The sequence below is a fragment of the Thamnophis elegans genome, chromosome 9 (assembly GCF_009769535.1).
Source record: "Thamnophis elegans isolate rThaEle1 chromosome 9, rThaEle1.pri, whole genome shotgun sequence".
NCBI classification, from domain to species: domain Eukaryota; kingdom Metazoa; phylum Chordata; class Lepidosauria; order Squamata; family Colubridae; genus Thamnophis; species Thamnophis elegans.
In genome coordinates, this window is record NC_045549.1 from 26,314,954 (window position 1) to 26,341,270 (window position 26,317).

Below are 26,317 nucleotides of genomic sequence, written 5' to 3' on the forward strand. Positions count from 1 at the left end.
AATAAAATGTGGTTTCTCTGTTTTGAAAATGAGAAGGCTCATTATCGTGAAAAAAAAAATTTAAATCTGACCTTTGGAAAGGCCATGTGTTGGGCCTCAGTCCTTCTCCCCTTGACAGAACCACAGGATTTTTGCTATTCAATTCCAAGGAGAGCAAAGACCACCCTTTTAAAAGAATAGAGACAAAATGCACTGTAGCGTAATGACATGGGTTCAAAGTAGCTTTAATAAGCACACAGTTCAAAGTGCAGTAGGAGAGGGAGGATAATTTGCAGTCAGGGTGAACATTGGATGCATTAGTTTATAAGTCTCTAAAAATGGTTTTTCAACTAATATCAGAGGAGAGAGATATGGTTGCAACTCCCGCTCCATTATTGCTAGAACGAATAAAAATTGGTTTCTGTATTTGTTACAATAATGGCTGCCATTCCCTGATGATAGACTTCATCTCCTGCAGTTGTGTTTACAAGCTTTTATCACATTTCCCCAATCTATTCCACTACTTTATAACTGAAATAACTTGGCTACTCATGTGATTGTAAAATTGTTATCTGATGCAATATTGACAATTCTTTTTCTGTTTCTTTTTATTTGCAACAGAACTTCAATAGCATGAGTTCTAATGATATGCTGCCATAGATGATTCCATTGTATTGACAGCCTCTAGGCGGTATCTTCACACCATTTCCAGCCCCGAATAAAATAATAAAAAGTAATAACACTTTTATTTCATCATATTCTGGCATTCATGCATGTTTGCTCGAAAAAAATATGCAACATTTCAGGATTCTTACTGAAAAACTCGGGGCTGAGTGCACAGTGATAAATTTTGAATTTAACCATTTTAAATTAGGGGGGGGGTAGATGGATATGAATCCCAAAGATTGTTTATTTAACTTACAGAAGCCTGAATATAGACCTGAGTTACCAGGACTGGGATAGAGAAGCCTGGTTATAGTACAGATGTCTGCCCAGGGAGTTGTTTCTACACAGACGAATAGACCCTAGCAACTAGGTTATCCATTGACTATCCTTAAAGAAGCATAAATACATTCCATAGGTAACAGACAACTTTTGGAATCTTGGATTTATTCTCATTTTGCCTCTAAAATTAAAAGCTTGATTCTGACATGGTAACATGCATCATGCAATTGTGGGAGATGGCAAGGCTGAATCCAAGGGAGGGGTCAAATGCATCATCAGTCTCGAGTCCCTTCACGCCCATAAGAGATCTAAGTCCCCCTCACACTTTGCTTTGACCATTAGTAGGTCAGATTCTTGTAGAGAGCTTAAGCTTGCAATAAATCCTTGTATTCATTTGAACTGCGTTGGTCTCCTGATTTGTGTACAATACTATAATTAAAGCTGGTCCTCCCAAGCAAAAACTATGGGTGAATACAGCGCTCTACAACTTTGTTTCTTTTTTTGATATTTGAAAACATGTCTAGCTTTGGGTAAAACACTATAATTTTATCTAATTTAATTTTATGAAATTAATTTTATTAAGTCATACTTCATCTTTGTGCTGATTCTGCTCAATTCTTTGTTCTGACATGGGCAGAAGACTCTCTTTCCTGGCACTTCTGGTAAAATGGCTGATGAAAACACAGAGGTTCTCCTTGATATCTTGTTTCTTTATATCATAGCTATAGCATATTATCTTAGCCTAGTGTTTTTCACACTTGACAATTTTAAGATGTGTGAATTTTAGTCCTCCGAATTCACCAGTCAAAGTTCTTTATGCTGACTGGGCAATTCTGAGGTTACACTGTTCTAGCTATTGGAATCAAGACAATCTCCATGAACCAAGTAGCCATGCTTTACATAGGCTTTTTCTATTCGAACTCTTCTAATTTTATTCTAATAACAATCCTGTAAGGGTGGTTGGACTGAGGAAAAACTGGCCTCAAATTGCCTTGTGAGCTTTGTGATATGAAGAGACATAGACTTGGGTCTCCCCATTGCAGGGGAATGCAATGCATTGCACCAAATCACTGATCTAAATTGATGGAATAATTGTCTGTGAAGATTCTCAGTCATCCAAATCATGGTTGTCTCAAAAGGTGCTTTTTCAAAAGGCAACTGGCCTTCTTTATTTTGCTTGAAGATGTTTCACTTCTCATCCAATAGGTTCATGGATAAGAAACAAAATATCTGATAGACTGAGTGTTCTTTTATACCACCCTAAAACAGACATTCTTTGTGTGGTGTACCATCTGTCAAATGTTTTTAAAAATAAAGCTACATGAAGCAATAAAGAAACCAACTTAAAAATCAGGATAACAAACTGTGTTATTTCAGAATGGTTTTAGAACAGAGTTAGCAGTTCCATACTGGTCCCACTCCATGCCTGCATTATCCTTCAAGATACTCCTGATGGACACTTGGAGCCAAAGAAAGGACTCACCGCACGTAAGGAAAGCCTGTGCCTCTCCATGTTTGAATAATTAATTTTTTGATGCTTGAAAGCCAGAGCTGTTGGTTTTTTTTTAGTTGAATACTTTAAAGAAGAAGAAGAGAAGGCTACCTTCCCCAAAGGGAAATAAGGGAACTCCTAATGGTAATAATGAGCTTTGTGTTTCCTGCAGCTGCCAGATCCCCTAGTAATTCAAGCATCACTCATTCCCCATTTGGCTCTGCAAATGAATCCTAACATAACAAAAAGATTTGTATAATTACAGCTGCATCTATTTTAGGACCACCACAGATCTCCATTCAAAGAACAAGGAATTTTTGGTGTGGCCTTTAAAATAATTGAAATATTTATTTGAAAGTCAAAACACCAGTAGCCGTAAATAACAATCACTTTTTCTCCGTTGACTGTGCTAAGTCCCAGTGAAGGCGCCTGTGAGGAGCTTTACTTGTTCCCTGTTGGAATTAATCCATAAATACAGCCTCCTCATAGAACGCCTCAAGTCTTTGTTACCCGTTTATTGGTCTCTGGAATTAAATAGTGTAACCTGAGATCAAAATTAGGATAATTTATTTTTAAAAAGGAATAAAAGGGGTTAGGTAGTCTAATTGGCTTTTCAGAATGTGAAATTCAATTTCTAACAATATAAAATGTAGGATTTTTCTGTGTTGGTGTTGCAAAAGAAAATCAGTTTTTCTGCATTTGCTTGTAGAGAAATCAATTATGACACAATCGTTTATGAACTATTTATGATCTACTTCGAAGCATTGGTTTTTAATATAGTCTTGGAGATTGTACACATACTGCTTTAGAAAATATGATTGCATGGGATGGCAGCTTCATAAACTGAGTACAGAAGTTTAAACTTTTTAGATTATATGAACTACCTTGAATTTAGAAATGAAAAATCAACAGAGACAAATTAGAAACTATAATGAAGGAAACTTCCATCTCAGGAATACTTAGGTTTCTATCAAAATCATATACTTTTTATGACATTTATGACATTTTCCCTTCCCACTCATGTTCTACTCTTAGGTAGTAAAATTCAGGACAGGACAGCATTCTAAACTTAAAGGGAGAATATGTAGACTACCCTGTTTCCCTGTAAATAAGACCTCCCCAGATAATAAGCCCAATTGGGCTTTTGAGCGCATGCGCTAAAATAAGCCCTCCCCCCAAAATAAGCCCTCCCTGAAAATATTGCAACACAGTAGCAGCCATGAGGTGACCACGCTCGCCGCTTCCAGGAACTCAAAAATAATGAGGCCTCCCTGAAAATAAGTCCAAGCATTTATTTTTTTGGCAGGGAGGTGAAAAGAAAATAAGACCCTCTCTTATTTTTGGGGAAACACGGTAGTCTTTTTCAACCTGGTTCATTTCCTTGCAGTTTTTGGTCATGTTGCTTAGGAAATCATGGAAAATGAAATTCAGCACATAATAAGTTGATCAAATTGGCAGCACTATGCATTAAAAATTGGGTGAGTTTTCCCAGAGTCCATCACATATGTTATCCTCAGATATTACAGAATTCCAGCCAACAAAATAATGCCATGTTCCTTGGCAGCTCTATAGTTTTTAAGGGCTATCAATGTGATCATTTACAAGGGAAGTTGACCCATTCCTGTTTATTGGCAGGGGGGGGGAGTACAGGTTGCCACCTTCCAACTCCTGTGTAGTACGTGAACTTATCATATATTTATACTAGTACATTTTATAAATACTTAGTAAGATCACACCTGAAATACTGCACCCAGTTTTGGTCACCACATTACAAAAAAGATGTTGAGACTTTAGAAAAAGAAGAAAGAAAGGCAACTAAGATGATTAAGAGCCTGGAGACAAATATATGCAGAACAGTTGCAGGAATTGGGTCTGGCCAGTGTAGAGAAAAGAACTAAAGGATGACATGATAGCAGTATTCCAGTGTTTGAGGGGCTGTCACAAAAAAGAGTGGGTCAACTTGTTTTCCAAAGCAGCAGAGGGTAAGACGAGAAACAATGGATGGAAACTAATCAAAATCGCAATTAAGGAGAAACTTTCTAATAGTGAGGACAATTAATCAGTGGAAAAAGTTTGCCTTCAGAAGTAGTAGATGCTTAATCACTGGATGTCTTTAAGAAAAGACTGAACAACCATCATTAGTATAGGGTCTCCTGCTTGAGCAGGGGGTTTGACTAGAAGACCTCCAAGGTCCCTTACAGCTGTATTCTGATTGATTAACTATATGTTATAATTCAGTTAGTCTATCTAATATTCTGTCTCTTTCCTGTAATTTAAAGCTAGAATACTTTCTTGCTTTTTTTTCAGTTTAAAGCACTTAAGCCCAAGAAATTGTATATATGTAAAGTGATTCTCTTATTCACAGGTCAGCTGGCCATTTCACTGTTTGGGTTTTAAAACATTGTGGATTTCAAATTCTTTCTTTGTGCCCCTTTGCGAGGAGATGTTTGTTGTACTTGAGTCTGTCTTGTGTGGACCCTGGAGTAATTTCATACCCTTCTCTAATAAAGCCCTTGGAGGCTATAATATACATATCCTACCCTATTTGAGCCTTGCAGATAATTGATGATGTTTTAGTTAATCATCTCCCCCACTACTTCTTTTGTTCACCAGGTATGTCAGCCTGAAAGGGATTCTTTTCATTTAGAATGTGTGTCTTCTCCTAGGTAATTGATCACTGTGCCACCAGAACACCCCCTCCTCTTGATTCCAGCAGTGCAGGAGTGTGCAACATGAATAATCAAAAAATGGTGAACTGCCTCTTGCAAGAATGCAAGCAAATGCTGGAGCAGCCCTCACTTACGGTGGAAGACCAGCCCAAGGAAAGCAAGAATCAACTCTTCGGAGGTGAGATAATTATGTTAAGTATCAGATACAAGACAGCTGACCACCCGTGCTCAACAATGTGCTCTGTTCTCTAGCTGTGAAACTTCTAGAACCAAAACCGGATGTGGGTGTAGAGGCAGGCAGAGTAGAAGGCCACATTATACCATTGAATTGCTGTCAGTTTCCATTTTAAGCTTCAGTAAACATAGGTTGTAAGGAGCAATTTTCCCTTGACAAAAACAATGTTCCCAAAGATTGGTGGGACACATATATTTAAATTATTGAAGAAATAATGATGAATGTCCTGAATGCTGCTTGTTACTTTTTATTACATTTGCTGAAAATCATTCTCTGTTACAAACATATTTGACAAATTCCCCTATTTTAGAATTCTTTAGTTGCTTTTTCATTATATAGGTCATTGTTGAAAATAAAGTAGAGCAAAATACGTTTATAGAATATTATGTGGTATTTTTATACTTTGAACATTTGTTCATAAATGCTAATAATATAAAATACATTTTCTATATTTTTATATATATAAACAATTTATGTTTATATTTGTAAATTATGTAGTGTGCCATATGATAAAACAAGACCTTCCATAGGAGAGGTCATGATGTGAACAGTTTATTGATCATAAAAATACAACAAAATTCTACTGCTCTTTACTTTCTAAAGAAAGCTAGCATTTTTAGTCTTTTGGAATATATTATTCCAGATGGCTATTCCAATATGTTAATAGAAACATTAAACCAGTTTACAGTGCAAATTTATGCATTCGATCAAATGTAAGTCTATTTGAACTCAATGAACCTAAGGCAGAGAAACTTGCAAACAATTGATACTTGCAAGGTTTTCCAAATTCCATGCATAACTTAAAATGATTAATGATGCATTGGATTATAAAGTACCTTGTTTCCTTGAAAATAAGATCTCCCCGGATATATATAATAAGCCCAATTGGGCTTTTGAGCGCATGCGCTAAAATAAGCCCTCCCCCCAAATTAAGCCCTCCCCAAAAATATTGCAACACAGCAGCAGCCATGAGGTGACCACGCTTGCCACCTCCTGCACCTCAGAAATAATAAGACTTGCCCAAAAAGAAGGCCAAGTGCTTATTTCGGGGGTCAAAAGGAAATAAGACCCTGTCTTATTTGGGGGAAAACACGGTTGTCATCCAAGTTTTCTGCCATATTCGCCGCGATCATACCCTTTAGAAGAATAACTTTTCAAATTATTTCATATCAAATAATTATGCTTGCTTTCTTATTCATTAAAAGTCTCCAAGCAATCATTACACGTACCATAGTTTGCCTGTATGTACCAGGTTTTGTAACAACCTTTTCTGACACACAGATGAGAGATTTATCTCCACCTAGTCTGATAATAGCAAGTAATACTTGCTATTTTGTAATAAGTCATTCGTGATAATTTCATTTACACTTAATGCATTATTTTAATATGACTGCTCGTCCTTACAGGTAGTTCTCCTTTTGTAACCACAAGTGGGACCAGAATTTTCATTGCTAAGCAAAACAGTTATAAAGCAAATCATGCACAATTTTACAATTTTTTAAATCATAATTGTTAAGTAAACTTGTTAAGTGAATCAAGCAGTTGCTAAGTAAATTGTTAAGGAAATCTAGTTTCCTCCATTGACTTTATTTATTTATTGCAAGCCAGTTGGGAAGGTTGCAAATGGCAATCAAAAAACCCCAGGATGTAAGTAGCATCTTAACTACCTACTCTTTTTAATCACATGACCATAGGGATGCTTCAACAGACTCTATTTTTTTCAGTGCCATTGTAACTTTGAAAGGTCGCTAAATGTAAGATGAGGACTATCTGTATCTAATATCTGTATCTAATATTTTTTGCTTTGGTGACTATTTATAGAAGTGATGTGGACTACATCCTGGGGAGTGCGGACTGCCTCTTGAACTATAATTTGTGAATTGCTGATGTATAGTTTTGATTATACAATAGTTCCTTCTTGTGGGCATTCTTTTAAGAATATAGTTTAGCAGGAATAAATCTAAGGGGCACTTTTGCTTCCTTGTCACTATTTCCTCTCAGCTGTATTACCTCTCTTCAGATGGGCTGTGCAGCTTCTAATCAGGTGGCTTTTTCTTTGCTTCTTCCCCTGTGAAATGCTGCAGATCTTGGTGAACAATCGCTTTAGTTCCAGACCTGCTGCCTCAATGCCTTTATAATCACCTCATTAGACAGGGCCCTCCAGGTGAACTGCTTCAGGAAGTGAAGGATCTGAGACCCAGAGCTTCCTAGGATCGATTATCCATAGCTGAGATAAGGGCAAAAATCTGCCTGAACCAATGAAAAGGGGCATATTGATAAATGTCACAATGCGTGACAGAGATTATTGCTTTAGATTCTTCAGTGATTGAAGTTGTAGAAATACTAGGCTTAAAATGCAGTTAATTGGGTCATGGCCTAATGTGATTTTCTGTATGATTAATTTAAAAATTTGTAGGTGTCCATTTCCATCCCTGGTGATAAAATGTGCATTATGACATCACAACACAAGCCCTTCTGTTTAGCACTTGTATTGCAAACTTCACACGGAGGTAGTTAAGAAGCGAAGTTTACATCTCAAAGCTGTAACATGAATTTTTGGCATGCATCATGCTTGTAAGATAACAGGAACACACTTGACCTCGTATTCCTCTCGGAGCAGTGGAGACGTGATCTAGATTTGAGGGGCATTAATATCTTGCCCTTGTCATGGTCTGATCACTTCCTACTGAGGCTTGACTTTCAGAGACCAATCCCCCACTGTAGGGAGGAGGAACCGATTAGGTGGTTCCGCCCCAGGCGCCTGATGGACCCTATGGGATTTCAGACAGCGCTTGGAGAAATACCTGACACTCTCGTCCACAATCCAGTAGAGTCCTTAGTCACTGCTTGGAATACAGCGGCGGCGGGGGCCCTAAACCGGATTGCGCCTTTACGGCCTCTCCGAGGTAGTGGATCCAGGAGAGCTCCTTGGTTCACCGAGGAACTCCGGGAGATGAAGCGCCAAAAGAGATGCCTAGAGCGCCGCTGGAGGGCCAGTAACTCCGAGTCAGACCGAGCAATGAGAGCCTTTATCAGGACCTATCTCGTGGCAATATGGGCGGCGAAATGTGCGCATTTTGCCGCTCTTATTGCATCCGCTGATTCGCGCCCAGCTGCCTTGTTTAGAATAGCCCGCTCCCTCTTGAAAGGGAGGGATGCGGATGACCCTTTACAAGGTAGAGCTGAGGAATTTGTTCAGTTTCTAACCGATAAAGTCGCTTGGATTCGGACAGATCTGGACTCCAATTGCATGGTACCAGCCGAGATACCGGAGGAAGGTCTTGAGCGAATTTTATGGAGCAAGTTTCAACTTGTCGCTCCTGAGGAAGTGGACAAGGCCATGGGAGCAGTGAGTGCCTCCACCTGTATACTGGACCCGTGTCCCTCCTGGCTGGTCCCGACCAGCAGGGAGGTGACACGTCGCTGGATCCAGACGACAGTTAACACCTCTCTCCTGGAGGGGTCCTTCCCACACCTCCTAAAGGATGCGGTGGTGAGACCCCTCCTGAAGAAATCTTCTCTGGATCCAGCCATTTTGAGTATCTATCATCCAGTCTCCAACCTCCCCTTTGTTGGGAAGGTTGTTGAGAAAGTGGTGGCCTTTCAACTCCGACGGTCCTTGGATGAAACCGATTATCTGGATTCCTTTCAGTCCGGTTTCAGACCTGGTTACAGCACGGAAACTGCTTTGGTCGCTCTGATCGATGATCTCTGGCAAGCCAGGGATAGGGGTCACTCCTCTATCCTTGTGCTTCTTGACCTCTCAGCGGCCTTCGATACCATCGACCATGGTATCCTTCTGCGACAGTTGTGGGAGTGGGAGGCACCGTTCTTCGGTGGTTCTCCTACCTCTCGGACAGGTCGCAGTCGGTGTTGGTCGGAGGGCAGAGATCGATCCCTAGGCCCCTCAATTATGGAGTGCCGCAGGGTTCAGTCCTGTCCCCCCTCCTATTTAACATCTACATGAAGCCGCTGGGTGAGATCATACGGCACGGGATTAAATATCATCAATATGCGGACGATACACAATTGTATCTGTCCGCCCCATGCCAACTTAGTGAAGCGGTAGAAGTGATGTGCCAGTGCCTGGAGGCTGTCAGAGTCTGGATGGGAACGAACAAGCTTGCACTCAATCCCGACAAGACCGAGTGGCTATTGATGCTCCCTCCCAAAGATGGTCCAGCTATTCCATCTCTCACCCTGGGGGGGTGAAATTATACGCCCCTCAGAGAGGGCTCGCAATTTGGGAGTCCTCCTGGATCCGCAGCTGACTTTAGAACATCATCTGTCGGCTGTGACCAGGGGGACCTTTGCCCAGGTTCGCCTGGTGCACCAATTGCGACCCTATCTGGACCGGGAGGCCCTTCGGATAGTCACTCACGCCTTTGTCACCTCAAGACTGGACTATTGTAACGCGCTCTACATGGGGCTCCCTTGAAGAGTGTTTGAAGACTTCAGCTTGTCCAGAACGCAGCCGTGCGAGCGATTGTGGGTGCACCTTGGTACACCCACGTTACACCTATCCTCCGCGAGCTGCACTGGCTACCCATTGGTCTCCGGACATGCTAGTTGTTACTTTTAAAGCCCTACATGGTATCGGACCTGGTTACTTGAGAGACCGCCTCCTGCCAGTCCCTCCCAAAGACCTATTAGATCCTACAGACTAGGCCTCCTCCGAATTCCATCTGCTGTCCAATGTCGGCTGGCGACCCCCCGGGGGAGGGCCTTCTCTGTGGCTGCTCCGGCCCTATGGAACGATCTCCCCGTTGAGATCCAAACCCTTACTACCCTTCCGGCCTTCTGCAAAGCAACTAAGACCTGGCTGTTCTGGCAGGCCTGGGGCTGTTGAATTATCCAGCCCCATTCGAGGTTACGACTGTTGTTGAATTTTAAATTGCTGTTTTCTATTTTTATTTTTGTATCCCCTCCCCTTTTTATTGTTAGCCGCCCTGAGTCTTCCGGGAATAGGGCGGCATACAAGCGAAATCAATCAATCAATCAATATATAACCTTGTAGCAGCACTGTCTTTCTTATCTTCCATGTTAGTTCCTTTTACATAACTTTTTCATACACTTTATATTTCCCCACTGCATATGTTGATCAACAAATAATTCTAGTGAAGATGTTTTTAAAAAATGATTCATTGATTAAGAAATAACATGGTTGAGGATGGAGCTAAAGCTGGACTTTCTACTAGTTCAGTATCCTTACTACCATATATCACTGGCTCTCTTTGAGATTCTATTTATCTATTACATATAATAGTTGCAGACTTATCTCTTATCCTAATTTAATATCAGAATAGCATCCCACAAAAAGCTGCTTTTCACTTGGATTCATTAGATAATTAGAATGATAATTTTTCACAATATCTCCCACTTTCTTCTAAACAATATTTTAGCAGGATAAAAAATATAATCATTGCATTAGCCCCATTTATAGAACAAGAATGTTCAAATCTGGATCCAATCTATTATGATACTTGTCCGAGATCTTAGCTTGGGATGCAAAATGTCAAACATAGTTAACAGTTTTGTTGAGAATCAGTGTGGCGTAAAAGTTCAAGAAGTTGGACAAAGACTTTCAACCGTGAAAATACACTGGGTGACTTTGAATCATCCCAGCCTACCTCACAGAATTGTTTTGCATGGTTAAAATGAATATAGATCTATATGAGCTGCCTTGAACTTCTGAAGGGCATAAATATATCAGATAATAATGAAATGGTCCATATTTATTTTGTATGCATAATATTGAAAGGGAGAACAATCAAGTCATATGTTTGCTGCTTTAACCCTTTATATTCAAATTCATGAATTTTCTATGAGCCTCCTACATCTTCCACTCCTTTCCAACTTACACTCTGTAATACCCATGAAACAATCTGGTCTTTCTCTTCCTGCTAAATTTATTTCTTTAATGGCAGACAGCTCCAGTTTAGCTGCAGGGCAAAGGATGAGAGGTCACCTGATGACAGGTAGCCCCTCTCCCTGTTGGTCTGTTGCTGGAAGAAGTGGCAGCTTGTAGTTCCTTAGAGGCAATCTGGGGAAGGGAATGCTTTCAGCAAGAAAGGTATCACCTTGTAACCTTTGTGGCTAACTCACTTACCTGCCCTTTGACCCTTTCAGCTTCACTCCCTGAGGATTTGAGGACCCTCATCGAAGAGGCCAAGGAAATGAAGTGGCCCTTTGTGCCAGAAAGGTGGCAATACAAACAAGCCATAGACCTTGAAGACAAAACAAATTTGCAAGATATGATCAATGCAAGGCTGCATGAGTTACTGGTATGACACCAAAGACACCTGTCCTTGAAACCTGCACTAACTCTTAAATTTACAGTGACCCAACAGATGGTAGCTTCCTTGTTACACCGGTGATCCCCCCCCCCAATACCCCTATTTTTCACTGTTTCTTCTACCCCATGACAGTTGCTAGCCTGTTTCCATTCAAGTCAATAGTTAAATTAATTCCTGTTGTCATCAGAAGACATGGGGTCAGTGATTTGATTTTGTTCACATATTGCAAGAAATGTAACCTCATCTGTAGTTTAGTATGCATTTTCATGTAAGCACAGGGTACATGCACAAGGGGACTTCCTGCAGTGAAGAGATGAAAGAAGCCACTCACTCAAGTGCATCAGGTATACTTTGGAGTGAGCAAATAAAAAACACAAATCTAATATTTTGTCTGTTAGCCTGATAAAGAATAATCTTATTCAGCCACATGAAGGTGAGCATAAAGTGATTTTAAAAAATCAAATATGTGCCATTATGATTCTGGTTATCAAAGGAAATTGCAAGCAGATAAATCTCTTCTGAAATAATAGTTCCATGATAGTTACTTATAGCAATGATTAAAATTTCTAGTATTTTTCCCCTTCAGGTAAAAATTTTCATTCTAAATAGCAATAGCAATAGCAATAGCAGTTAGACTTATATACCGCTTCATAGGGCTTTCAGCCCTCTCAGTTTACAGAATCAGCATATCGCCCCCACAGTCTGGGTCCTCATTTCACCCACCTCGGAAGGATGGAAGGCTGAGTCAACCTTGAGCCGGTGAGATTAGAACCGCTGAACTGCAGATAACAGTCAGCTGAAGTGGCCTGCAGTACTGCACCCTAACCACTGCGCCACCTCGGCTTGGTAAATATCTAACAGGTAAATATTACCTGTTAGATAAAGATTGACATTAGTGGGCTTGCCTAGCTCTATGTTGAGGGACAGCAAACTTGTTTTATTTGTTACATTATGATTATAATTTTGAAACAGGTATTTCCATTTGAAAACTTTTTTAGAAGCTACTTTTCTTCTCAAAGCTACTAGGTGATGGGTAACTGATTTTGAGTATTTGGGAAAACAAATTTGTATATTTCCTAAATTATTATTATTGCATTTTTAATCCCAATATGCTTTTGTGTTACTTTGTCCTAGAGCAGTGATGGCGAACCTTTTTCTTATGGCATACCAAAATTGCACACGCATATGCTATCATGTGGGCACGCGTGCCCATTCAATCTTCCTGCCCAACTGCGCCTGTCCTGCCCCCCCCCCCCCATGCATCTGCGTGCAACCCCTCACCGGGCTCTGGAGGCTTTCCTGAAGCCGGGGAGGGCGAAAATGGCATAGTGGTTAGAGTGCTGTACTGCAGCCACTTCAGCTGACTGTTATCTGCAGTTCGGCTGTTCAAATCTCACCGGCTCAGGGTTGACTCAGCCTTCCATCCTTCCGAGGTGGGTAAAATGAGGACCCAGACTTTGGGGGCGATATGCTGACTCTGTAAACCGCTTAGAGAGGGCTGAAAGCCCTATGAAGCGGTATATAAGTCTAACTGCTATTGCTATTGCTATTGCTCTGGAAGCCAGAAACAGATTGTTTGCAAACTTTCGGTTGGCCCATTGGGGGCGTTTTTCGCCCTCCCCAGACTTTAGGAAAGCCTCCAGAAACTGGGGAGGGCGAAAGACAGCCCCAACGGACCAACCAGAAGTTCCGAACTTCAGGTTGCCTGTTGGGGTCGTTCTTCGGCCTCCCCAGCCTCCAGAGAATTTCCTGAAGCCTGGGGAGGGCAAAAACGGTCTCCCCTGGCCCTCCGGAAATCTGAAAAATCAGCTCCCACCAAAGCTGATGGCTAGCATGTACCCAAATATGGCTCCGCATGCCACCTGTGGCATACGTGCCATAGATTCACCATCCCAGTCCTAGGACTTGAGGTTCAGATTTTAGGATGCCAACAAGTCAGTGCAAAAAAAAAAGCAGACTCATATTTCTTCTGCCTTACCCAAAATACAGTATTGGTTCTGAAAGGTGAATTAAGCCTCCTCTTATAGAGGAAACAGCTCATGCTGAAGAATGAAATCAAATATATTCAAAGGGCAACATGTGACTTAAAGTTCTGTGAGTGTGCAATTAGCACCTGTAGGACCATTAACCAGATACCTTTTCCTGCAGTGGAAAAACAGCCACAATTGGCAGCCAAAATAACCCAAAGAAAGAGGCAGTTGCTTTAAGGTGTCCCAGAAAATATTTCATATACACCCACTCAGGCTCCAAATGATGCTTTGTATTTCACTTTAAATCACCTGAATATTCCTAATATCCAAAATTCATCAGGCACCACAAATTGCCTGGACCAATTCTCCAATGAAACAATTCCACTTTTTCTCACTTCTGTCTTTACTACATTTTAGGTAAATGCATAGAGATAACATAGTCCTATTAGGCATACTCTGTTGGATTCCAAAATCTTTTATTTAGACCCTTCCCATCCAAGGGACCCAACTTCCTATGGCAGCTTTTTCTGCTAAATACTGCCTTTAAAATGTTGCTAAAAAGTATTTGCACGGATATGAATTTCCAAGCTTTATCCATGGGATTGTGGGCCATTAACCAGAAAAATGTGTTCAATGTAAGACTCCAAGTGGGTTCAAATAGAATACTGAATGTTGACATCATGCAGTACTTGCCTGAGAGTTGTAATATTTAAAGTTCTATTGAATCAGTACTAAGTCATTCTTCTTCTCCCCCTCTATAAGCAAATGGGTTTAATTTCCGTGTGTGATGTAACTTACACGCCTTGACAGAGGAGGAGGGCTCAGTTGCTGTTTTACAAATTCCTAGCACTAAGTGGAGTTTTATTGTGATTCTGAATTTGTTTTGGCTATTTTCTACCTCTTCCCTCTCTCCCCTACCCCCTACCCCTCCAGCCCGCTCCTTTTTTCTTTTAACTTTTCTTTTCCTTTCTGGTGTGTGGCCTTAGACAGATATTTATGGTGGAGGCTGACCCTTTGACAATGCCCACAAAGCCCCTAGACTCAAAAGCATTTGTCTGCTCCCTCCTAGGAAAAACACCTGCAGTAAAAAACCCTGAGAAACCTGGATAGATAGCAGATTAATGTGGCTGTAATAGCAAAGCCATGTTTGCACACATTATATTCTCACCCCAGGTAGACGAACCATTTCTGGGATGATACCAATTATTTATTGTTGAAACATCTGTTGATAACTGCAGCTGCCCCAGCAAAACAAAGCAGATCTTGGGGTTGCAGGCTACAGGTCTCTTGGCCCCAGGTCATGCTAGTTTGAAACTATTCACTCAAGTGTCCCAAAGTTTGTGAGTTACCCATCCTTTTCGTGGTTTCATCCTACCGTAAGAAGTTATTTCCAAATACCGTGGTCCTTTCCGTGTGGGCTTTGAAGTACTATTTCAGTTTCATTGGTAATTTATATTCCAGCGCCATTGTACTGCAGGAGAAAAGAGACACTTCTTTTTGTTTTCCTTTTAATCGTACTTTGACTGACATTTTGACCCATATTATTAGTATTAGTCAAGAAAGGCTTTTTCCTTTCCTGCTTTGCTTCCCCCATCCCCCTTGCTTTTAAATAATTGAGGCATTATCAGATTTTCAGTTGAAATCTATGTATTTTTTTTTTCAAAATTACAGCTAATTTTGAATTCATTTGACAGCTAAAAATGAATGTTTTAATGTTTTCATATGATTTGAGGAATTATTTTAATTTAATAGATTAACACAAATAACCCTTTGTTGGTATTGTTGGGAAAAACAGTTAACATATTATGTCTGGGTTTATTCCAAAGTGGTGAGTTTAGAATAAGCTCTCAACCAGAATGAACCAGTGTTTGTAAATGCTCCGGGATCCTTGAATGAAGTGTTTATTATTCTGGAAGGCCAGATTTTGTGGTCCTTATTCACAGCATGCAGCATCTTACTTCTTGAGTAGCTTCCCTGATCTCAAAGTATCTCTGTGAGAGCACTTGGGTCTCCTGTCTGAAAATTTGACTTAGCCTTGCATTGTTACAAGCCAACCTTTGTTTGCAGACCACTGCTTGGCTGAGTATGCAAAGCAATCAGGGCTGCTTACATCAGCCTTTTATACAGTTCAGCTTGGCATTGGCTGCAGAATCCTATTGTATAAAACTAGCAGAATGAGAACGATCATAAAAGACACTGAGGAGCTGGCAGGGAGTGGAGAGAATCCCCATATTGTTGGTTTTTATCAAACTTCAAAAATTGGTGGAGTGAGATGTTTACCCTGCAATATTTTTTTTTCTCCTTTTCATGATTTTCACTGTTGAACTTTTAGCTAGGAATTTGAAATGAAAAGAAGATATGGTAACTCTTAGCACAATTTTTCATGAATTCTTTAAGTAGTTTGGACGTAATTCTCATTCATTAATTTAAATTCAGAGTAGTGTATCTGATCAATGTTTAATTGATTCAATAAAATGCAGAGAATATGGTCTCTCTGGACAATAAGAACACTTAATAGTTATTAAAGTTATTTGAATGGTTTTGAACATTTTGAATTTTAACTATCAACTTAGAATTTGTTCAGCATTCAGTTTTTATTCTTATTTGCTACAATTATTTATTTCAGTTGTTATTTTTGAATTCTTCCCTTCCCCTCTATTTTTTGCCTGTTTTTCCACTTCAGGGGATATTATCCACCAGGGCTAGCATGATCATATTTTTTATTTTATTTTATTTATTTATTTATTGTGCCTTTATCTCCTGACCTCAAAATTATGTAAATATGGTTCCCTCTTCCAGTTCTTCCTATAACAATTATGTTGTATAACTAGGTTGAAAGCTAGTAGCTGCCCCATGTAACCCAATTAACTTCTGTTATTTAAGAAGAATTTGAACCTGATCTTTCTGAACTAAGTCTAATGCCTCAACCATTGTGCTACACCTTATCTCCATAGTAGAAGGTAAAAATAGTCACAAAATGGGGACAGCTCCCTTCAAAGGGTAGGCCAAAAGAGACTTCATTGATGCCCCCATTTGGTAATGTAGATTTCCCATAGCCAAGTGTTGATTCTAGTTGAGTGTTTTGTGATCACAAGCTAGAGTTGCCAAAATTAAAATCAGCCTCATTCTTCATGCAGCTAAGCTACATGTACTGTGGTAGAATCTGCACACTTCTGAAAATAAGATTCCTGAGACATTTTAAAAATATTTGGGATTTTCAATGTCATTAATTGAGATTCAAATTTATGTATTTCAAAATTTGAATTTAATGAGAGAGCATAACTTGCAGAATTTTAATGCAAAAACCAGCTTGCTCTTAACACTGTAATGCTATAAACTCCTAGAGGACTTGGTGATGGTGATCCAGTCTCTAATGAGGAGCCATTATAACATACAGAGTCAGAACCAGCAAAGGACTTTAGGAGACATTGGTTCTGTTTGTATTTGTAATATTGATAACAATCACTGGGTCAGGGTTTTTTGAAGAAGTAGGAGTTTTTCTGGCAAATGCTTGATGTTGTAGCATTGGTCTTGAGGCTAGAAATGAAACCATGAATCCCATAAAACTGGAAAGATTTAAACCACTAAAATAAGGTAGTAGAATACAGGACATTCATCCTCTCTGAGCTTTTTAGAAAAAGCTCTTTGGGAAAACATTTTTTTCATCCCCAATTTGCACACCTATCCAGATGCAAACATTTTAATTACATATATAATTCTGCAAATCTAATTCCATTTGCACCTTCTTCAGTTCTTTAGCCATCAAGTTCCCTTTGTGCCCTAAATTCAATTACATACAAACATTGAACAGATGTTCAAGCAGAGTGCATACTTATTCCACTCTGTATCCATGATGAATACAAAACCTCCCCCCCCCCCACAATCCATCCTCTTTTACATGTATTTTCTTTAAGGTTGAGCTGTTTGCATTTACTGAAACAATGATTTCTACAGTATATTTTGACAAAAATACTGCAATTACAAATTTTAATTGATTTATTTGAAACTATACTAAATTGGTGGAGGTACATTACATGCATCTATATGTACCAGTCACTTTTTTATGGGGAGGTGGGAGATACTGGATTTGGTGTGGAATTGGAAACAAAACCAGCAACAAGATCAAAACTAGTTTTGCTTCAAAACTGGCAAAGAAATTACTGAGATTATATAGTGAATGGAAGCATTCAAATACAGAAGCGCTAGCACAACTATGTGCTCTGGACGATACCTTTGTAAAGAATAGTAGTTTGGTATCATTAACAGTACAAACTTATTTTGCCACAGCAGGTGGCAGCACCTGCCTGAACTTGGCAAAGCTGAACAGAGTTAGACCTGATTTATATTTAGATCAGAGACTACAAGAAATATCAAGGCTGTAAACTAGACTGGGGATTTGAAAAATCATAGAATAAGCCAATAAGAAGCCATTTCTCTACTACTGCAAAGAAAATTTATGAACATAACTCCAGGAGTTGAGCATAAATTATAATCTATTATCTTAATGGGTTTTTTAAAACCTGTAATAGATCATTGCATGATGGCTTTCAAAAGTCATAATAATTTTATGTGAAAGTCATATAGAAACCAACTATTCTTAGCTTACATATTATACATAAATGGAAGGAATAATATAAATCATTTATTTGATTATACTGATATAATGCATAAACATATAACATACATTTCCAAATGATCAGCATATTTTACCTTTTTTCTATTAGTATATTTATACATAGTCATTATGTGATTGTAACACAAGAAATAGCTTTTCTTTCAGTCACAATTACTGTTTTCTTTCAAAATTACTGGATTATAACTATAATAGTTTTAACTATGGCTAGAGAAAGTGAAAATGTGAAAAATAAATTTACAAAGATGGATTGTTTTTTCCTAAACACTATTAAATCCAATCCCAGTTTATCGACCAAATTATCTAAAAGGAAAGTCTTCAATCTCTTCATTAGCCTCATCTTCTTAGAGTTTCTTGATCTGTGTGAATAGGGACATTTGAACTAGGGTACCTTCCAGCTACATCATGCTATCAAAAAGAGAAGCTAGCTTTGCTATAACTCAACATTAATCTGTGAAAAAAGAAGATTCCAGAAGCACATAGATTTTTTTTAAGGAAATGATAGCAGACAAATAATTTATTACAGGCCTTGAGATCAAAAGAATTGAATTGGACAGAATTTAGTGTCTCTGTGAGAAATAATTTTATTAGATTTCTACCAATGATTTTGAGAGGAAGAAATGAGTTGCTTTATTAGGCTTCAAGTATGAATTCATTGTTACACTCTTCAATTGCTTCAGACTTGTCCCCAGAATTTGTCTGATTTTTTTTTATGCCTGAATGTTTAAATATCTTTAAGAAGTCTGACATCTATAAGTTTTACAGTTTTCTTGTAGACTAAATGCTGTTGTATGATTCCATGCGCAATGAAATAGTCAAATATTTTATTATTGCATGTCATTGAAAAAGACCAGAAAAGAGTTTTATAATATCAACAACTGATATCAAGCTAAATTTATCAAAGTGAAGTGCCACCTTACCGTTAAGGAAAGGAAAAATAAAATAGACAATATTCTTGCCCTGTCTTGACTTTGCCCTATTTTATGTCAACTTGATTTTGAAGAGGGTTACAAGAGGTTCCAGCTTTAAAGCAGAGAGTTAAATTATGCAGCTGCCCAGCCTCCCAGAATAGGGAAACTTGGTATAGATTTTTTTCACAATGCTATTGAAGTGCTTATTTTCCTCCTGAAGAGACACAAACAGATGCAAACTTCTGTAAACACTTTAGAAATGAATTCAGTGAGTTTGGCCTCTCAGCAGTGCTCAATAGCTGACAGAAAAATGTCTAATTAGTGCAAGTGGAAATAATAGGGCCACTTGGATTCCTCCTACCCTTCTTCACATCTCCTTTTCCTAGGAACTCAAAGGCTCTTTTGTCTGGCAGGTCACCCTCTCCCATGCTTTTGTCTTTCAGTTTCTTAAAGGAAGGCAAGATGCAAAGTGGAAAATATATATTAGGCAATGAAGGCAATACTTGTACATATGGTAGATGCTGGAGCACTGTGAAGAATTTATACCTAGGCCATATCAATTTACAGGTGCTTCAAGATGAGGAATTCCTCCCATAGTGGAAAGAATATGTTCCAGGAAAAGGGGAATCCTTTTCAATTGTCACATTTTATTTTACTTTCAAAAATCCGCAAAATGAATCAGTTTTTTTATTGCCAAAATCATCTGAAGAGGAAACTTCAAAGTAATTAACACCCTGATCTTGTGAGTAAACATATACTCTGCATTCCCGCTAGTACAATGCAGGAAAAGTTCCCTCACTATAATGAAAGGGAATCAGCTTTCAACATTTCTTTATAAGGACATGTGTTGAAATTCTCATGACTGGAAAAGAGTATTCTTGCACATGTGAAGAGGTGCTGTGCAAAGTTCTTAGTTCTGATTAAAATTTCTAGGATACATTCTCCACAATTTAAGCCCCCTTGATTTTAGTGAGAACCAAACTTAACCTTTTTAGCTGTAGATTAACTTAATACCTAGGTTCAGATTATAAACTAAACTATATGGTGGATTAGCTTAGCCTGTGGTGTGAATTCAGTCTCTATCGTTTGTCAACCATATTTTATATTTTTGCATTATCTGTGAACCCAGCAAAAGTAAACTAGTAGCGGCTTAGTACAATCTATATATTTGTTTACAGGATTAAGTTTCTCACCTAACTGCTTAACAAGCTGAGTGAACCTGAAAAATGTCACTGCATACAAAGGTAAAATATTATGCTGCTATACCAAAAGTGTACACCATATTTTGTGAAATCTTATTTAAGTCCCTTTTCACCTTTTTCTATTCATTTTCTGCATTGCATGAAATACTTCCCAACTTTGCCTTGGGAGTTTCTGCAGCTCAAGTAAAGTGTAAACATCTTTCAGATAAATAAGTGAACAAATATTGCAGCTTGATACCTTCTCTATCTCCTGGTGAATGGTGTATTTTATTAATCATCCTCTGCAAAGAGTTTCCTAGGGCAGCTTGTTCCTTATTCACATATTTTTGGTCCTCTTTTCAGGTTTGCTTAAAAACCTCCATTGTCAACAGAGACTATCTGACAGCAACAGCTATTGCATTTCTGGTTGACCGGTTTTTATATTGGGTTGATGGTTCCAGCCAGCTTCTTCAAATTGTCAAACGGCTGCATCAGTTTGAGCCTACGGTACCAATTGCCCCTCAACTGGTTATCCGTCAGGCTCGCATCTCTGTGAATTCAGGTAATGAAATGCTGTCTGCAAGCCCCTTGACCCTTTCTCCATTTTCTTAGCCCAATTCCAATTAGAAGATACTTGACTTTCAAGAGGATACTTTGTCTCTTTCTGAAGGTGCCATTTCTTTATGCCATGCACTTTGCCAACACAAAGTTTCTAATGGGGAAGAAAAACAGGAAAAAATTGTAAAAGAATGTGGAAAACTCTAATTAGAGCTTTTGTTGCCTAAAGGCTGCTCCCTGCCAATCGTCCTCAACTTCCCTCGGGCTCACGAAGAAACTTCTACCTCAGAAAAATATTGCTACATTTCAAGATGTTTCTGGGCCCATAACCTGTCAGAGAATTGCATAGCAGGTGTCCAAATGGAACCAGAAACACTGACACAAACTTGTTTTATATAAATAAATATTTTATTTATACACTAAATTAGATAGTCAGGCAAACAGGAGCTTCATCAGGTAAGTCAATACAGCAGGAACATCATGAGGTAAATTGCAAAACACACAGAGCACACCAGAAAAAAAAAGACGGGAAACAAGGAAACTTCCTCTCCAGACCCACAGCAACCAATCACAGCACAGATTGCCTCATGCAGAAGCTAGCAATCTACAACCAATTGACCACAATTGTGTTTTGGCTCACTGCACAATCTCACTGCTCCAGCTACTAAATTAAAAAATCATAACATAAAAACTGAGAGGTAAATTACTTATAAGTAACTCAAGAACAATACCGAGTAACACAAGATAGATAGCATACATAATAGACTTTTCTCCTCCTCCACTTTTTTCCAAAAATAAGAGGTGAGTTGGGATGAGAGAGATGACTGACCCAAAGTCATCTAGCTGGCTTTTATGCCTAAGGCGAGACTAGAACTCTGTCTCCTATTTTCTAGGCCAGAACCTTAACCACTACATCACTCTGGTTCTTTATTTTTGGAAAAGGATTATTGTAAGAAGAAAATGAAATCTTTGTGTTCAGCAGTTTGGTAAAGGATAATGAAATTATAATCTTTTTAATAACTTCATTTCAACATAATACAAGCAGAAATATTAAGCTTTCTAGTATTCTCACGGCAAATCTGAAAAATAGATATGTCAAAAAAAACAGAGGGATAGGTCTCTGTTCATTCTTTTAATTCAATGTTCGTCAAAGTAGCATATCAAAAGCATAAAACCTCAATAGAGCAAAATATTTGTTTGGATGAATCTGACCCCCCCCACACACACACACACACAACTAAGCATTCCAAGGCTGTGCATTGTCTCATTGTTTAATATATTGTCTTCAATAGGGCTTAATAAATTGCAGCTTTAGCTGACAGAGTGAGACTGAGGCCATCATATCAAGCAGTCTTTAACCAAGGCTGCTGCTTAGTCACAGCCTAATTTAAGGTGGGTCCTGATCATGATAACAAGACACTACAGCCCAGGTTAACAAGTAGATCCCCATATGCCATTTTTCACTAAAGGGAAGCTACAGTTATTTAAAAGAAAGCCTATAATTATGTCAAGCATGGTGAGAAATCATTACCACAAAGTTGATTGCATGTGAAGTAATGCAGCTAGAATTCACCCTGATGATCATTTCAACTAAAGCAGGGGTGTCAAACTCATGTCATCATGGTGGCGTCATGTGACATATTGGGACTTTTTTCCCCTTCGCTAAACCGGGGGTGGGAGTGACCAGTGGGTGTCGCATCTGGCCCACGGGCCAGGAGTTTGACAGCCCTGAACTAAAGGAACATTACTCATGAAATGATATTGCCCTATCATGTTGATAATAACAAAAATATTTAATATTTCTAGGTAAATTATTGAAGGCTGAATATATTCTTAGTAGTCTTATTATTGACAATGGAGCAACAGGTAAATAAATTGTGGTTTTTATACTTCTTTCCATTTTAATTGATATATTCCTGTTATTGCTAGTTATAGCTTTCACTGGGAAATGCAAATAATTTTGAATGCGTGTTCCTTAAGTTATAAATTTATTCGTTGGGAGAAAAACTTCATTTTGGTTTTACTTCTTCAATTTTTCATGTTTCACCTTGCATGTTAGCTCTATTGGGAACCAATTTTAATGTCTCGTCATTTTTTTAATAGCTCACTGAAGAACTGTAGTGTGTGTGTGTGTGTGTGTTAATTAATGAGTCTTTGTAGAAAAATATAATATAAGCAACTACCATTGTAGTTATATCCAATGATAAATATGTCATTAAATAAAATATAGAATAATGTATTTATGTCTTTGAAAGTCTCCCAGAACTTAAGTTAAAAAACAACTAGTTGTAAAACAAGGATTGTTAATTTCAACCAAGTGTTAAATTCTGGTCTTCCTATTATTATTCCTCATCTTTAAAGCTCTGAATTATATTTTACTGACCTTTTCCTTTTAATTTTTAGGAGTATGGAAGTACTGCAAAGAAAGTGATCGTATTCTTGTTCAATCTGTCTGTATACAGATCAGAGGACAGATTCTACAGAAACTGGGTAGGTTTGTTAGATAAATTCAAGAATCTCACTTTTTATGCTGTTCCAAGGCTATAACTTTGGAATAGATTGCATAGTAATTGTTTCATGTGGACAAATTTGGTGGAAAACCCAATCTATAAAAATAAATAAGGAGATAATTTGCACCTAATAACACTAATAACAATACATCAATGATCTCTTGAGAGCCAGCTAATGTAGTGATTAAAGACATTGGATTAGTAGCTGGGAGAGTAGAGTTCTAATCTTGCTTTAGGTACTAAAGTTAACTGGATGATTTTGAGCAGGGCTGTCAAACTCGTTTCCTGCAGGCTGGATGTGTCACTTGCTGGCCACGCCCATACCCTGTTTAGCGAAGGGGGGAGGAGTCGTGATACATCACATGACGATGCAAGTTTGATACCCCTGATTTTGAATTTGTCATTCCCTATCAGGTGTAGGAGGTAGGCAATTGCAAACTATCTACATTTGCCAATAAAACTTCATGGATACCACATCATTGCCAGGCCTCAGGACTAACTTGAAGCCACTAATATGGATATTCATTGAGAAACAAAATAATCTTAAATGTTACTTAAAGTAAATGTTTTTCATACTAAAAAATATTTCTTAACAAAAATATGAAGTTTTGGTATAATTTCTAATACACAGTTTGTTCTGCAATATGTTGACATATAATTGCTGTCTTTTAATATAGAGATAAAAATAGATGTACATATTCATATAAATATATACATATTTAATATTTAAATATATAAATATGAATTCATAGGCTTTCTTGACAGTGGTAACAAATACATTATGAATAAAAACTCATTGACAGTATTTGTTCAACCCTTGTCATTATCAGAATTTGTGAACTGGCTCCAATATTCATCACTAGCAAAACTCTTTCTGAAAAATGAAACAAATGTTTTAAAAATGAACATATGTTTATGTGTGTTGTATTTTAGGGATGTGGTATGAAGCAGCAGAGTTGATTTGGGCCTCTATTTTGGGTTATTTTACACTTCCCCTGCCAGATAAGAAGGTAATAAATGTATTTTGGACACCTTGAATATTTCCTACTCAGTTGTGCCCTATGTTTGAGCACTTTGTGTGTTTATTAGAAGCTCATATTAAAAATGGACATGTTGATAATTGATTGTATACGTTCAAATGACTACAAAGAAACAGGCTGCTTCATAAAAAAAAAATATTTTGAAGAAGCAAAATTCCGTGTTCTCTGAAGCCCCTTGGTACTTGAACCATTGGCATCTAAGGGACAGTTTTGTCTTTCTTTTCTGATCTTAAAAAGTGAAGTGAGAAGTTTTGAGACTCTGGTTTATATAGATGCATGTATCTAAGAAAGAAATAGAGTTTCTAGAAGAATGAGGACACTTTATGCTTTCTCTCATGGATTCATTGACACAGGCAGGCATATATATGCTGCCACCACCACAAAAATATGATTCTACAGTTTATACCTTAAAGCAATTTAGTTTAAGATGAAGGATAATTAATTGATAGCAAATTTAATTTTGAACAGGATCAGTGTGAAAATTTAATTAGAGGTAAATTAATTGAAGAGAAATTACTGATTTGGAATAATTGAAGCATAGCAGGTGATTTGGATGGGGAATTAATTGTGAAATTTAAATATATTTCCTTATTTCTATATTTGCATCTGCAATATGAGTTAGTTTATTAGTATTCTTCAGGTCACTGCTAATCTGGAAAAAATATTGATATATCTAATTAATCTTGAGTTGTTTCAGCAGACATAAAACCTGCAAGTACCTAATATCACTGTTCTCATTATTTACTAGTGTCTAAAAGTTCATCTTGTTCAACTACTGTACTTCATATTGTCGAGATTTATTGTAATCTTCATGATAAGATCTTCTCACAAATGGAAGGATGTAGATTGTTGCAAATCTATTGCAACAAAAAAGTAAATTTTCTTCAGAAATATATATTTTAAAATTTCCTGACTGGTGAAAAAAAAGTTGATTTTCCTTGTCCCACTAGAATTAGGTAGATAAAGAGCCTTAGATGTCATTTTTTCTTTCTTTTGACATGTTTGAAATAGCCTAACATAGAAACAAACTCCAAATAAATATATATTCATATGTGTTCTTTTTTAGGGAATAGCTACCTCACTGGGTATTTTGGCAGACATCTTTATATCCATGAGTGAAGAAGATTACATCAGATTTAAAAACAATTCACAGCTTGGCCTGGTAACTATTTTTACAGCAGAGATGAACCTGCTTTAAATAATTTTCATACATACATACTTTGCATTGTGCAGAGTACAGAAAAGGAATAAACAATATAAATCAAAGGAATTGAACAAGAAAAAAGAAAAGTAAACTTAGCTAATAGTAATATATATCAACATCATTCATCATATCGCTTTATAGCTGTTTTCCCTTGCTAACCATTCTTGTTTCTACTGCATCCATATAGTTCACATATTTAGCCTTTTGTTCTTTCTCACCTTTCTTTTCAAGGCTTTCAGTAACTCCATCCCACTTTCCTCTCAACCCATTCACCTTTCATATATTTGTTTTGTATTTGAAGTTCATCATTTTCATTGTTTGACCCATCTTTTTTTTTACATCATTTATTGATGTTTGTATTCAAGTCACATTTGTGCATCACTCATTCATTCACGACCATGTGTTATATAGCTTGTTTATCTGCATGTACTCAACTCCCCCTTCTGTACAACAAAGTAGGCAGGCTCTTACTATAGCTATTTTTCACTTATTTTAACCAGCCACACAGTATCCACTCTCTTTCTACAAACATTTTCATTATTCAAAATCCATTCATTTTTTCATTTATTTTAAATGTTAATGTAAAAAATAAACATCCTTGCTCCAGTTATTACCAGTTATGTATAGTTTACAACTGATCCCTCGATTTTCCAATTCAAATGCAAGTACATTTAATAAATTTATTTTTGAAATC

General features: G+C 37.9%; 1 protein-coding gene across 2 annotated transcripts in view; it reads left to right on the forward strand.

The window, feature by feature from the left end:
- ALPK1 (alpha kinase 1) overlaps window positions 1-26,317 on the forward strand; it is a 58,063-nt gene that overhangs the window by 23,736 nt on the left and 8,010 nt on the right. Inside the window, exons 1-8 of one of the 2 annotated variants that reach the window (XM_032224291.1) lie at window positions 675-712; window positions 5,083-5,263; window positions 11,450-11,604; window positions 20,675-20,873; window positions 22,676-22,735; window positions 23,273-23,359; window positions 24,313-24,389; window positions 25,486-25,581. In XM_032224291.1, coding sequence (XP_032080182.1) covers window positions 5,149-5,263; window positions 11,450-11,604; window positions 20,675-20,873; window positions 22,676-22,735; window positions 23,273-23,359; window positions 24,313-24,389; window positions 25,486-25,581 — 789 coding nt within the window. In that variant the 5' untranslated portion in view covers window positions 675-712; window positions 5,083-5,148. Of the gene's footprint in view, window positions 1-674; window positions 713-5,082; window positions 5,264-11,449; window positions 11,605-20,674; window positions 20,874-22,675; window positions 22,736-23,272; window positions 23,360-24,312; window positions 24,390-25,485; window positions 25,582-26,317 lie in introns of those variants that run through there. The other variant, XM_032224289.1, reaches the window with a different exon arrangement.